This window comes from Zingiber officinale, chromosome 5B (assembly GCF_018446385.1).
Source record: "Zingiber officinale cultivar Zhangliang chromosome 5B, Zo_v1.1, whole genome shotgun sequence".
Lineage (NCBI taxonomy): Eukaryota > Viridiplantae > Streptophyta > Magnoliopsida > Zingiberales > Zingiberaceae > Zingiber > Zingiber officinale.
In genome coordinates, this window is record NC_055995.1 from 85,324,718 (window position 1) to 85,337,636 (window position 12,919).

The 12,919-nt window shown below is 42.2% G+C and overlaps 1 protein-coding gene across 1 annotated transcript; it reads right to left on the reverse strand.

Annotated features, from left to right (window-relative positions):
* Nucleotides 1-11,421: 11,421 nt before the first annotated feature.
* Nucleotides 11,422-12,781, reverse strand: LOC121984761. The gene is made up of 2 exons (XM_042537888.1): nt 12,603-12,781; nt 11,422-12,508 (listed from the first exon to the last, which is right to left on the reverse strand). The coding sequence occupies exon 2, from the start codon at nt 12,504-12,506 to the stop codon at nt 11,670-11,672; it is 837 nt and encodes a 278-aa protein (XP_042393822.1). The 5' UTR covers nt 12,507-12,508; nt 12,603-12,781; the 3' UTR covers nt 11,422-11,669.
* Between the last annotated feature and the right edge of the window lie 138 nt (nt 12,782-12,919).

Here is a 12,919-nt window from a genome sequence, read left to right on the forward strand (position 1 = left end):
ATCCGGAACAAATCGGCTGGTTCAGGAGAAAACTAAGAAGACGACAATACTGTCGACGTACACTCTTTTTTTAATACAACTTATTTTTATTTCTGTTGGGTGCATTACATCCATATATATATATTTATACAGATGATCAACTGCATTTGAAGACTGATATTGAGAAGAAGAAGTTGAATTCTGCAGTCGATAAAAAAAATAATATATCTATATCGATACTAATTAATATAATATCATAAGCTACGGATATATTTTATTTCTAATCAATATTATATTATATTATATCGATTATAAGAGAGTAATTATTATAATTGTTTAATTATAGGGAATCATGGTTGTTATAATATCACGATTGACATAGTTGATAGTCATGGGATCGATTACTAATTCCTAACATAAGTGAAATGCATCATTTGATCAATAGAACCTCTCATAACAGTTGCAGAGGGGCTCCCGGAATAAGTATTATTAGCTTTTGTTGCAATTAATTGTTGCTATAATATCATCGAAAAAATATTTTCAAAAATAAAAAATAATTGAGGGTTGTTATTTTAATAATAAATGGAGAAATGTTTCGATGATTTTAATAAAAAAATGACTCGTGTTTTTTTTTTTTTTTTTTCGAGAAGGTAGTTGGTGGGGAGATAGGAAGTCCATTAATAGCATGATTCAAAATGTGCAAGTGATAATAATTTGCAGGTGAGGAAGATGTGACACAACGGTAGATGCTCTCTCATTTTGCTTCTTAATTTCTTCACCCTCTTCACCAGTCTATTTTGCGTATTTACCAAGGCTGACTCCAGAAAAATATTGCTCATTTACTCTTGTATATTCAGCCGGTTTGATTTGTCTGAAACTGGATGTAATTTAATCTCTAAAATGAGATTGTTGTCTTGTCCCCTAGGTAGCCAAAGAGCTATTCGTCTCATCTGCTAGCATTTGTCCACAGCCATTTGTTCTAATTCCTCGTCCGTGTGTAAACATGATCTAAGCATGCATGATATTTGTCTCTATCATGTCGCTTTAGCCGGATTATAGGAGAGTATGTTCCTGCTGCTTCGACCCAGAACACATACCCGATCAAATATTATATTTTATATTTTGGAGAGACAAAAGTAATTAAACTGAAGCAATCAATGGACTGGATGGAAGCGACAAGGTATTGAATTGTGGAGGTGTGTTTGGAAGCAGCAGTGTGCCACAGAAAGTTACGTAGTAGCCAGTTTAATCACAAGTCAACTGGACTCACCATGGCGGATGGGCCCGGAGCCCTGGAAAATATAAATATATATATTACACAGCCCAAACTTCGCACACATCCCATCCTCGCTCTGTCCTCCGGCCTCCACACACGCCCTCCGGTCTCCGCAATCCACACTCTGCAATAAGCTATGCGTACTTCCTCCGTCCTCCTTAGTAAACAAGGAAGCTCTCAAATAAAAATATCCTTGTTCTGAAAAAAAAAAACAGATGGCAATGCTGGCCTCTTTATACTTTTTGGAGTTTACTTTCGAGTTGGACTGAATGGATAAATTTTGATTGTAGATGTTTGATTTATAGTCTCGTTGTGAATTGTGAACCGAAGTTGGCCGCTGTCTCACAATAACATTGTCGCTTGTGAAGCGGAGAGTTTCAGTCGTGACACTACTGTCAGGCTTGTTGTCAAAATTGGACTGAGGGAGATGCCCTCCACAATGTGCCCATTGACGGTATGTGTAATTTAGCTATATTGAATCATGTTGGGATTCAATAAAAGTTTTACATTGGAAAGATTTAGAAAAGATTATGGGTTTAAAAAAATGTATGATATCTCTATTGACATGAGACTTTTTTGAAACAGTCCAAGAGCAAAACCATAAGGACTTATGTCTAAAGTGGATAATATTATATCATTGTGGAGATATGCGGATATTCTTTGGCATAACAAATGGTATCAAAGTCATGATCCAGACCAGATGTTATATGGGGTGACCTTGAACAAAGTCGAGGGTAGGCCCAGAGCAAGTCAGGTTGACTGGATACTTGTAGGTAAGCCCCAAAGCAGGTTAGGGTGATCATGTGTTTACGGAGAGACTCAGAGCAAGTCAGGTTGACCGAATGATTGCGGTGAGGTCTGAAGAACGTTAAGAGTGACCGGACGCGGATGCTTGCGGGGAGGTGGAACATGTCAAGGTGACCGGATGCTCACGAGAAGGTCCGAAGCATGTCAAAAGTGACAAGATGAATGATGGGGGTCAAGACCATGAGAGTAATGGTGGTATTTCGTTTGAGGGGAAGATTGTTGGGATTCAATTAAAGTCCCATATTAAAACGATTTGGAAAAGATCATGGGTGTTTAAAAGGATGTATGATAACTCCATTGACATGAGACCTTTCAGGGAGAACTCAAGAGCAAAATCATGAAAGCGTAGGCCCAAAGTGGATAATATCATACCATTGTGAAGATATGTGAACATCTTTTGAGCACAGCAAATCAATATCCTAGCTCCATCCCTGGCCAACATCATTCCTATCTCGACTCTGAAACCTAACATCTTAATACTATCTCAACCTCAAACCCCGATATCCTTCATGTCTTAAACTCAGTCACCAACATCACTCCTGTCTTGGTTGCAGTCGTCGATATCATTCCTGTCTCAACTCTGGAACAGGACATCCTCTCTATCTCAGGCTCAGATCCCGACATCCTCCCTTGCCTTCAGTCACCAACATCGCCCATGTCTCGCCCTCAATTGCATGACATCATCCATGTCTTCGCCTCTAATCCAAGCATCACTCACGCCTCAGCTTCAGATCTTGATATCATCCTGCAACCGAGAGAGAGGAAGAAGTGAGAGAGAGCGGTGTACGAGGTTTCCGACAAGGCGATGGCGAGAGCCTCCAATGAGGCGACGCTGAACGGGGATGGTGGTATTTGTCCCTTGGCTGTAGTGGCGGCGCGCGAACATGAAGGAAAGCCCCCTTTTCCCCTATGCATTGCTCCTCCCCTTAATGCTCTAATAGTGAAATGCCCAGCATACCCCTCCACTTCCTTATTTCTTCTTTGCCCTTAAACCATACCCGTATCACAAGCCTCCCTTTCAAGTCTAGTCGAAGGAGAAGTAAGTTTGACTGACTAGACCAAGCCTCGCATAAAGCAAAATTGCTATTGACTACAGAATCAAATCGCTGGGCTTATCGTACCATGTCGACGAGCGTCTGACAGAGCGACAAGAAAAACCAGTGCCAACCGAGCGACAAAAGAAAATACCAAGCGAGCGATAAGTCAAATGATTACTGACCGAGTGGCAAGCGAGATGTCGAGCCGTGCTGGGACTGGAAAACCGAGCAGGGAACTGAGCGAATGCTTAAGGGATGATCGATCGGATAAAGGTGTTCTAAGCTGAGCAACGAAAGGAATGCTGAGCTGAGCGATGTAAGAAATAGTACCAAGCGCCCACCCAACAAGCGATCGATCGAATGATGAAGAAGACCGAGTGATACCGAGAAGAAGGTCGGACATAACTGAGCAGGCGGCTAAGCAAATGCAGACCAGATGATTGTGAGAATGTTGAGCGGGTAGCTGAGCGATACGAGCGAGTAACCGAGCATATGTCAACCGAGCGATAGTAAATCGTGACCAGGCGACTAAACAATGCCGACCGGGCAATAAGGAGAACGTTCAGCGGGTAGAGAGATGTTGGACAAGCGGTATCAAGCGCACGACCGGGTGATCGAAAAAATGCCGACCGGGCAATAGGGAGAATGCCGAGGTGGTGGAAAGACGACGAGCGAGCAATGTCGAGCGTGCGATAGAGAAAATGTTGACCGAGCGATAATAAATCGTGACCGGGCAATCGAACAATCCCGACCTAGCAATAGGGAGAATGCCGAGGTGGTGGAAAGACGACGAGCGAGTAATGTCGAGCGCGCGATAGAGAAAATGCTGACCGTCCGACAGTAAATTGCGACTGGACAATCGAACAATGTCGACCGAGTAATAGGGAGAATGCCGAAGTGGTGGAAAGACGACAAGCAAGCGATGTCGAGCACACGACCGAGAAAATGCTGACCAGAGCAGAACATGTGGATCAAGCGTGAACGTGAGCAGAGCCTGTGGATGGAGCCCGAACAGGAGCAGAACAATCAGACGACTATGTGAATGCCAAGCAAGGAGGAAAGCGGGTATCGACCGAGCAGCAATTGCGCGGCGAAGCGATGAGTGAGATCCGAGGGACGAGTTCCGAGCCAAGCGGTAAGTGAGGCAAGAGCGGTGAGTGCCGGGTAAAGCGGCGAATGAACGGTGAGAGCAGTGAGTAAGGCGAGAGCAGTGAGTAAGGCGAGAGCAGTGAGAGTCGGGCAGAGTGGCGAGTAAGGCGTGAGCGGTGAGAGCCGGGCAGAGTGACGAGTAAGGCGAGAGCAGTGAGAGCCGGGCAGAGTGGCGAGCAAAGCGAGTCTCTGACTAGGGAGTAACCTGTCCGACTAGTAATTGATCGTGAGAGAATGACCGAGAGGTCGTTGGTCGTGAGAGAATGCTCACTTATAGTTCGCGCTGGGACGAGAGTCTAGAGCTCGACTGGGAGGTCGTTGGTTGCGAGAGCATACTCGCTTATAAATCGTGCTAGTGTGAGAGTATGGATGTGTGAGAGCATGCTCACTTATAATTTGCACTGGGGCGAGAGTCTGGAGGCGTGAGAGCATGCTTACTTATAACTCACATTGGGGCGAGAGTCTGGAGGCGTGAGAGTATGCTCACTTATAACTCGCGCTGGGGTAAGAGTCTGGAGACGTGAGAGCATGTTACTTATAACTCGCACTGGGGTGAGAGTCTGGAGACATGAGAGCATACTCACTTATAACTCGCAATGGGGGTGAGAGTTTAGAGGCGTGATTGCATGCTCACTTATAACTCGCACTGGGGCGAGAGTTTGGAGGCGTGACAGCATGCTCACTTATAGCTCGTACTAGGGCGAGAGTCTAGAGGCGTGAGCCCGATTGGGAGGTCGTTGGTCGTGAGAGCATGCTCGCTTATAACTTGCGCTGGGCGCGAGAGTTTGGAGCCCGACCAGGAGGTCGTTAGTGATACTCCGGTCCAAGACCGGTGGCGATACTCTGGTCTAAGACCAGTGGCGATACTTCGGTTCATGATCGGTGGCGATATTCTGGTCCGAGACTAGTGGCGATGCTCCGGTTTAAGACCGGTGGTGATATTCTGGTCCGAGACTAATGGTGATACTCTAGTCCGAGACCGGTGACGATACTTTGATCTGAGACCAGTGGCGATACTCCGGTCCAAGACTGGTGGTCATACTCCGGTCCGAGACCGGTGACAATATTCTAGTCCGAGACCAGTGGTGATATACCAGTGGCGATGCTATGGTTCGACACCGGTGGCGATAGCTCAACCCCCGAATGGGGGAGATAAGAGATCTGATAAGCTGGTCCGAGACCGGTGAAGACCACTCGACCCCGAATGGGGGAGTTAAGCCCTGAAGTCCATAGAAGCGAAGCCTATAGCAATATGAGGGAGCAGAGCCTTTGTCATACCTGATCACAAAGTGGTGTCGACTGGCCGAGGATTTGTCTCGGTCCCTCAACTCCCGAATACCCTTGGAGTAAGGGGAGAAGATAATAATCTAAGTCTTGACCGTCAAAGGGAGCGAAGCCTATGACAATATAAGGGAGCAGAGTCTGTATCAGTAGAAGGAAGTATAACACTATGGGTAAAGGGAGCAGGGCCTATAGACGTAAGATGATGCAAAACAGGTGTAAGATGCAGAGCATATAGTAGTAAGAGGATACAGAACATATAGTAATAAGAGGATGCAGAGCCCCATGGTGAAGGGTGTAGAGCCTGTAACAGTAAAAAGATGCAGAGCCTTATGGTGAAGGGTGCAGAGCCAATACACACTTGACCGGGGAGCTGGACCCCTAGTCTCTGGTCGAAGAGTAAGACTCCTAGTCTGTAATCAAAGAGCAAGACCCCTAAATCCTGATCGAAAAGCTGTACTTCGAGTCACTAATCGGGAGGCTGTATCCTTAGTGTCTAATTGGGGAGTTATGCCCCTAATGTATGATCGGGGAGTTGTGCCCCTAGTGTCCGATCAAATATCTAGGGCCCTAGTTTTTTATCAAGGGACTAGGATCTTACTCTTTTATCAGGGAACTATAGCAAATCCTATGACTGTAAATAGGGAGCAGAGCTTGTAACGTACCTGATTGAGAAGTTGTGTCAGCCGACTGAAGGTTTGTCTCGGGCCCTTGACTCCCGAATACCAATGGAGTCAGGGAAAAAATATAATAGAAAAACTAACTTGTTAGCTAGCTGAAGTTCCAACTCAATCCCTTGACTCCCGAATAACCGTGGAGCGAGAGGAGAAGATAATATGTTCGTCAGGATCCTCCGGGATTATAATAATGGCAGAGAACCTCCTGACGTCGTCCATCTTCACATTCCAGAATAGGTGGAGAACTTATCTGGTTTCTTGATTGCCCTACTTCAAACACGTGATGTTTGGTGAATGGAGAGGCAACTAACCACCGTTGGATTTAATCCCCTCACTAGCTCATACGAGGATGATGAAGAAAAATGCAACGTCTAACGTGGAGATACTCTTTTAATAGTTATATAAACCTTAGAGGAGAGTGCAAGGAGATTTTAGACTCTCTCTCACACTCTATTAATTCAGCTACATCAAACTCTCGCACGCCTTCTTCTTCCTTCGCTAGCATTATTCTTCGAGTAAATCCTAACTTGAACATTGGAATGATACGTTGGGATCTTTTTTCGGCTTTATTTTAACACTACGTTGAAATATGTTTTAGGTCATTTTCATCTTCTTCACTGATGATCGTACGTGCACATCTTACGGGTGAGTTAACCATCTATTGTATTGGACTAAAATAATAATGACATTAATTAGGGGTATAACATAGGATAATAATCTTAAATTAATTTAATTAATACAAAGATTAGAATAGGTCACAATCCTTCAACATTATTTTTAAAGTTCTTAGGCTGTGTTTGGTTTGGATGATAGTGATTGATTAAGGTAAAATTCATGGGTTTGTCCCATGTTTGGTTCGATTTTAGATAAACTGATTCATTCCTTCCAAGAAAGGATAAAGTTGTGTTAAAGCTGTATAATTAAACCCACAAAAAAAACAATGACTAATAATCCACACTTTATATCACCTCTTTTATTCCCAAAATAACCTTTGCCCTACCCAAAATAAAAATAAACCCATCACTTTCCTCTCCATCGTACAAAACATGCACCGAACAAGCTTTCTCTCCTGAACGCGAAATCTGTAAAATTGAAGAAAAGAAGTCGTCGGCCTAGTAGAAGATTCATACGTCCTCCCTTCTCGACGGTAAATCTTCATCTAAATCTGCAACTATGATATTTATTTTAATATGGTGTTGCAAAAACTGTATTGTTTCTGCACGACATTGATTTTGTTTCCGCACCTTTCTTCATTGTTATTAAACGTGCCATAATGTTTGGATGTTCGATCCTGCTCGTGCATTGTTCTTTCTTGTTCAAATCGAAAGCTTTCCTGAGGTTTATCATGGATTTTTAGGGAAAAAACGAAAGTTTTACCCCCTAAAATGTATCAAATCTCAAAATTTTGTGCGTAATCGTGACTGCTTTTTTATGTCTTCTATTTTAATAGCCTACTTTTCGGGTTGTTCTAAACATGTTTGTTTGTCATAAACGAGATGAGTTAGGCTCTCAAAAATTTTATCGATCATTTTGCTGCAGTTGGTGGGAACACTGGAACAGATGTGTTTCGAGTTTCCTTGTGTGGATACTCTTTTATGGATACCGAACCTGTTGTGGTTGAAATGTTCTGATTTTTTCCTAATCTTGCATGATATTTTATGATTTTGGTAGTCACCGTCCTCTGTATATTATGTTTTCCTTGGATTTTGGCTCAAAATCTGAATAAGTTTTATGATTAAAAAAAAATATCACATGTATTTTAGGCACAATATGGTGTTGCAAAAACTACGATATTTACTCACAAATCTAAATATTTTTTTCTTTAAGTCCAACCTTATATAAGAATTTTTTCGAACTTTATTGTTAATAAGCTTTGAAAATATAATTTCTTGTGAAGTATCTTTGCAAGATGGCCATTAACCATAGGTACATTCTACTGTTTGTGATGCTGCACCAAATTATGTGTCGATCATTTTTGATTTTGTCACTTTTATCACGACATCGGCGAAAAATACGTTCCAAACGACTTCGTGAGCCACGTCGAACACCAGTCCCATACAGCATGACGCAAAGAATAAATGCGCAAATGAACCATTTGCATAGGATTATTGAAATAGGAGATGTTCAGTGTGTGTTGAACTTGAGGATGAATCAGAACACATTTGCACGATTGTGTTACTTGTTAACTCATGTTGGAGGGCTCGTAGAGTCTAGATATGTTCGCATTGAAGAGAAGGTCGCATTGTTTCTATCTATATTGGCTCATCACAAGAAAAATAGAGTTGCTGGTCATGACTATATACGTAGTGGACACACAATTAACACTCATTTCCATGAAGTTCTGCGATCAATTATGCTGCTACATCCTATATTGTTGGTTAAACCCTCCCCTGTCGATCACAGTTGCACCAACGAACCTTGGAAATGGTTCAAGGTAATTTCAATGTATTTTTAGTATATTTAGTACAAATTTTATGTGTAAATTAAAATGTAACATATTTGCATTACAAAATTGTAAACTGTATAAATGTTAAATTCTATAGGGATGTCTCGGTGCATTGGACGGAACGTATGTCAGTGTTCATGTACCCAGCTTAGAGAAGGGGAAATACATAACAAGAAAAGGTACTATTGCAGTTAATGTTCTTGGGGTTTGCGACAAGGACATGAATTTCATTTACGCACTTACTGGGTGGGAGGGATCTGCAGCAGATGCTAGAGTTCTACGTGATGCATGGACCCGTGATGATACACTCAAAGTTCCAAGAGGTTAATATAATCTGAAATTTTCTATTAAATATAACGTACGAGAAGTTGTATTTCAGTTTTAATTGTTATACTAATTTAATTGTTGTATGTAAAAACAAATTTTTGTGTTAATATATCCAAGAGGTTAATATAATCTGAAACTTTCAATTAAATATAATGTATGAGAAGTTATATTTCAGTTTTAATTATTATACTGATTTAATTATTGTATGCAGGCCATTATTATTTGTGTGACAATGGATATGCCAATGTCGAGGGATTCTTGACTCCTTATAGGCGAGTATGATATCATAGAGATGCTTGAGGAAACCGTGCAGTCGGTCCACAAAATTATAAGGAGCTATTCAATTGGAGACACTCTCAAGCTCGTAATGTGATTGAAAGAGCCTTTGGTTTATTGAAAAAGAGATGGGCCATACTTCGAAGTCCATCATTCTATCCACTGAAAACACAAAACAGAATCATATTGGCTTGTATGTTGCTACACAACTTCATCCGGTCTAAAATGCCCGATGATCCCATTGAGGAAGTTAATGATGAGGTAGTCAGTCCGACCCATGAGATAGAAGAAGATTTCATCAACAATTTCGACGCATCTGATGACTGGGATATATGGAGAGAAAATCTGGCATTGTGGATGTGGAACACTCATTCATAAATAATTCCGATTGTTGTACTTTGGTCATATTATTTTTGCAAGAGATGTACTCTGACTTTTGATGTTTTTTGGCGACATAGCTGCACTCCATGTTTTTTGTTTTAATGAATGAATGTGACTTAAAGATAGTTGTTATATTTGTTTTCTTTTACCTTTTTATTTTATTGTTGTAAGTATTATAGAATTTTGATATAATTAAGTCTTTTGCTTTGTTTTCACTTAGACCAGGATATCGACAACTTCATAAGCATGGAAAATGGAGCAACATCGCAGAATTGTGCAGGCAAAGGTAAGAAAACAGATAAAACGAGACGTGGTTGGAGTGAACGTGAGGAAGAGGTTTTAATACAAGCATTAAAAGAGGCTATCACCGAAGGTTGGAAAAGTTGTAATGGATTTCGAGCAGGGTACTTGGGTTTCTTGGAACGTCGGATGAAGGCAGCATTTCCGGAGACAAACTTACGTGGTAACCCACATATTAACTCTAAAGTGCATGTGTGGAAGAAAATGTATGGCAATTTGGTGACAATATTAAGTAAAAGTGGAGTAGGATGGAATGACACCGAGAAAACCATTGAAGCTTCGAATGAGACATGGGATGCACTTATTATGGTAGTTTATTTTAGTAAAATTTATGCACTTTTTTTCCATTCTAGTAAACTTTACTTCTTCATCTTTATAGGTGGACAACAATGCACGTGCCATGAAACACAAGAGGTGAACATATTACAATGACTGGTGTGAAATTTTTGGAAATGACCGAGCAACAGGCGAGAATTCTGAGCACTTCACTTCTGCAGTTCAAGATGTCCTTAATAAAATGAATGTTGAAGTACCTAACAGCATAGGTATGAACCTTGAAGACCCATTTCCTTTGGACGAGGGAGCTGCTGAGTCGATGTTCGTATCTGTCACACCATCATTCAAACCAACAGCAAGTGTGCAATCGAAGGGTAAAAAACGGAAGCAAGTGGATGACGGTGATGATGCAATAGTGGAAGCCATAAACAATTTCGCAGACATAACAAAAAATACAATGACGGAACTCATCAAACAATTAGCAACAGAAGCATCTGACGAGAAGATGTCTATCGCACAAGACAAAGTTTTAGATGCCATGGAAAAAATTTCAGAACTGACGGAGGACGAGAAAGTGAGTGTTACTGAGTTATTGGTGGACAACCATAATAAATTATCACTTTTCTTGCGTTTGGGTCATGGCGGAAGATTGAGCTTAGCGAGGAAGCTGCTTAGAGGAGGCTAACACAATGACTTCTCGCATGACAGTGCACTTTTGGGGTAATAGTATTTTGAACTTAAACAATGTTGTAATTATTTTGATCAACTGTTTTCTACGTATAAGGTATGCAGTTTTTGGTTCAGATTTGGATATAATAGATCAAATTTTGTGCAATTACGATTTGGATGTAATAGATCAAATTTTGTGCAATTACTTTATATGCAGCTAAACATATTTTTTTGGCATGGATTGTGTTTTGAATGTTAACTTTCATGTCTCTACAATTATCTTGGGTTGTGTTCTAGTATATTTGTATGGTTAGTTGAATTATGATAATTTCCCAGCTGGATGAACTTACACTGTCGGCATCATCACTATCCAGCATTGCAGCATTCTTTTTATGAGAATTTCATGGGGAAGAATCCAGGAAATCACATTACAAAATTAATTTTGACATTCTGATTTGGCAATCCTGAAGATCACCGTACACATGGCCGCTTTGCATTCCTGAAGATCTCCTCTTTTGAGATTCTGCATAAAAAAATAAGTTGAGGGTATTTTGGTCATATTAAGAAATCTCATTCACTTAATCCTAGACATAAAAATCAAACCAAACATAACAAAATTTTATCACACATATTACACATCCTCATCTATTATTATTTTAATCACACATTTACTTATCATTTAATAATCTTTCGTACCAAATCGTAGCCTTAAAGTTTAGAAACTTAATTTCATTCTATTAATTTAATACGTTCCCGAGAAAAGTCTTAATTGGACGTCGACTTGCTACTCATCCGAACCATCGACCAACCGCCGGCGCCTCCGCTTCCTCGTCCCACGACGACGGCGCTCGCCGCCCCGACGAGAAGCGCTTCATCGCAGCCAGCCTCGGCACCACCACGTTGTCACAAAGCACCACCTCCGACGAACCTCTTGCCGTCTTCGCCTCCGCAGCGCCGCCCTTCAACGACGAGTTATCCAAATCCTGTCGCTTTACCGCCGCCACCGCGGACTCCACGACGCCTCCTTGGCTTCCGCCGCTGCCTCTGCAACAGAACAGAGTTGCCCAAATGCCCCTTTCCTTTCGCTCCTCCCTTCGCCGCCGGCAGCGCTCTCTCTCCGATAGGACCTTGCCGACGCAGGACACCTTGGGAGACCCCGGCTCCGCCTCCCGTGCCGTCGGCCGCTTCTTCATCTTATCCTTGGGGAAGAAGCGGCACTGGGTAGGGCGGCGGACGGAACGGCCGTCGTAGGCGGAGGCCTCCTGTACCTTGGCGCGGGGGAGGGCGATGATGGGCGGCTTGTTCTTGGACGGCGCGTTCAGGCTCGATGAGGTGAACGGCCGGGACTTGGCGTTGGACTTAGGGTTACTGGCGCCTTTGGTTGACTCCTCCCGGTCGTAGACGCGGTACCCGAGGCCCCACCCCACGGCCGGGACTTCGACGGCGACGTAGGCGAGGTGACAATTAGCATCAGCATCAACATCAACATCCTCCGGGGAGGCAGGCCCATGGCCGACGGCGACGTAGGCGAGGTGACAATTAGCATCAACATCAACATCAACATCCTCCGGGGAGGCAGGCCCACGGCCGACGGCTAAGCTACTCCGGTTGACCAAGCTCTCCATGTCTACTTGAGGCATTGAAAGAAGGAGCCGAAGATGAATAAGAAGAATTAAGAGAGAATTAAATTGGTTTCAAAGAACAAGAAGAAGGAGGTTTACCAACGCTAAGTAATCGCACACATTCTAATTGTAACGCTGCACTAGATCAAATCTCAATAACCTTCCAGATTTTCCAAAAGATAAATTTTTTATCTGAAAAAAAAATATGATAAAAAAGGTTGTTTGATAAGAAAAAAGAGACACAGTGGTTATACCAACTTGTGAATGAGCAATGCCAGTCAATTTCATTGCAGTTGGTCATACACGTTCTTTGTGCTGTAAATTGCTGCGTTGAAATTTTTGGCTAAATTGAATTTCCTTATAACAATTTTGAGGTTTGAATTTGAAAGATATTGTACAGATTTATTTATTTATTT

Coding starts and splice junctions, on each gene's coding strand:
- LOC121984761 (XM_042537888.1), bottom strand. CDS start 12,506: ATGGAGAGCTTGGTCAACCGGAGTAGCTTAGCCGTCGGCCGTGGGCCT.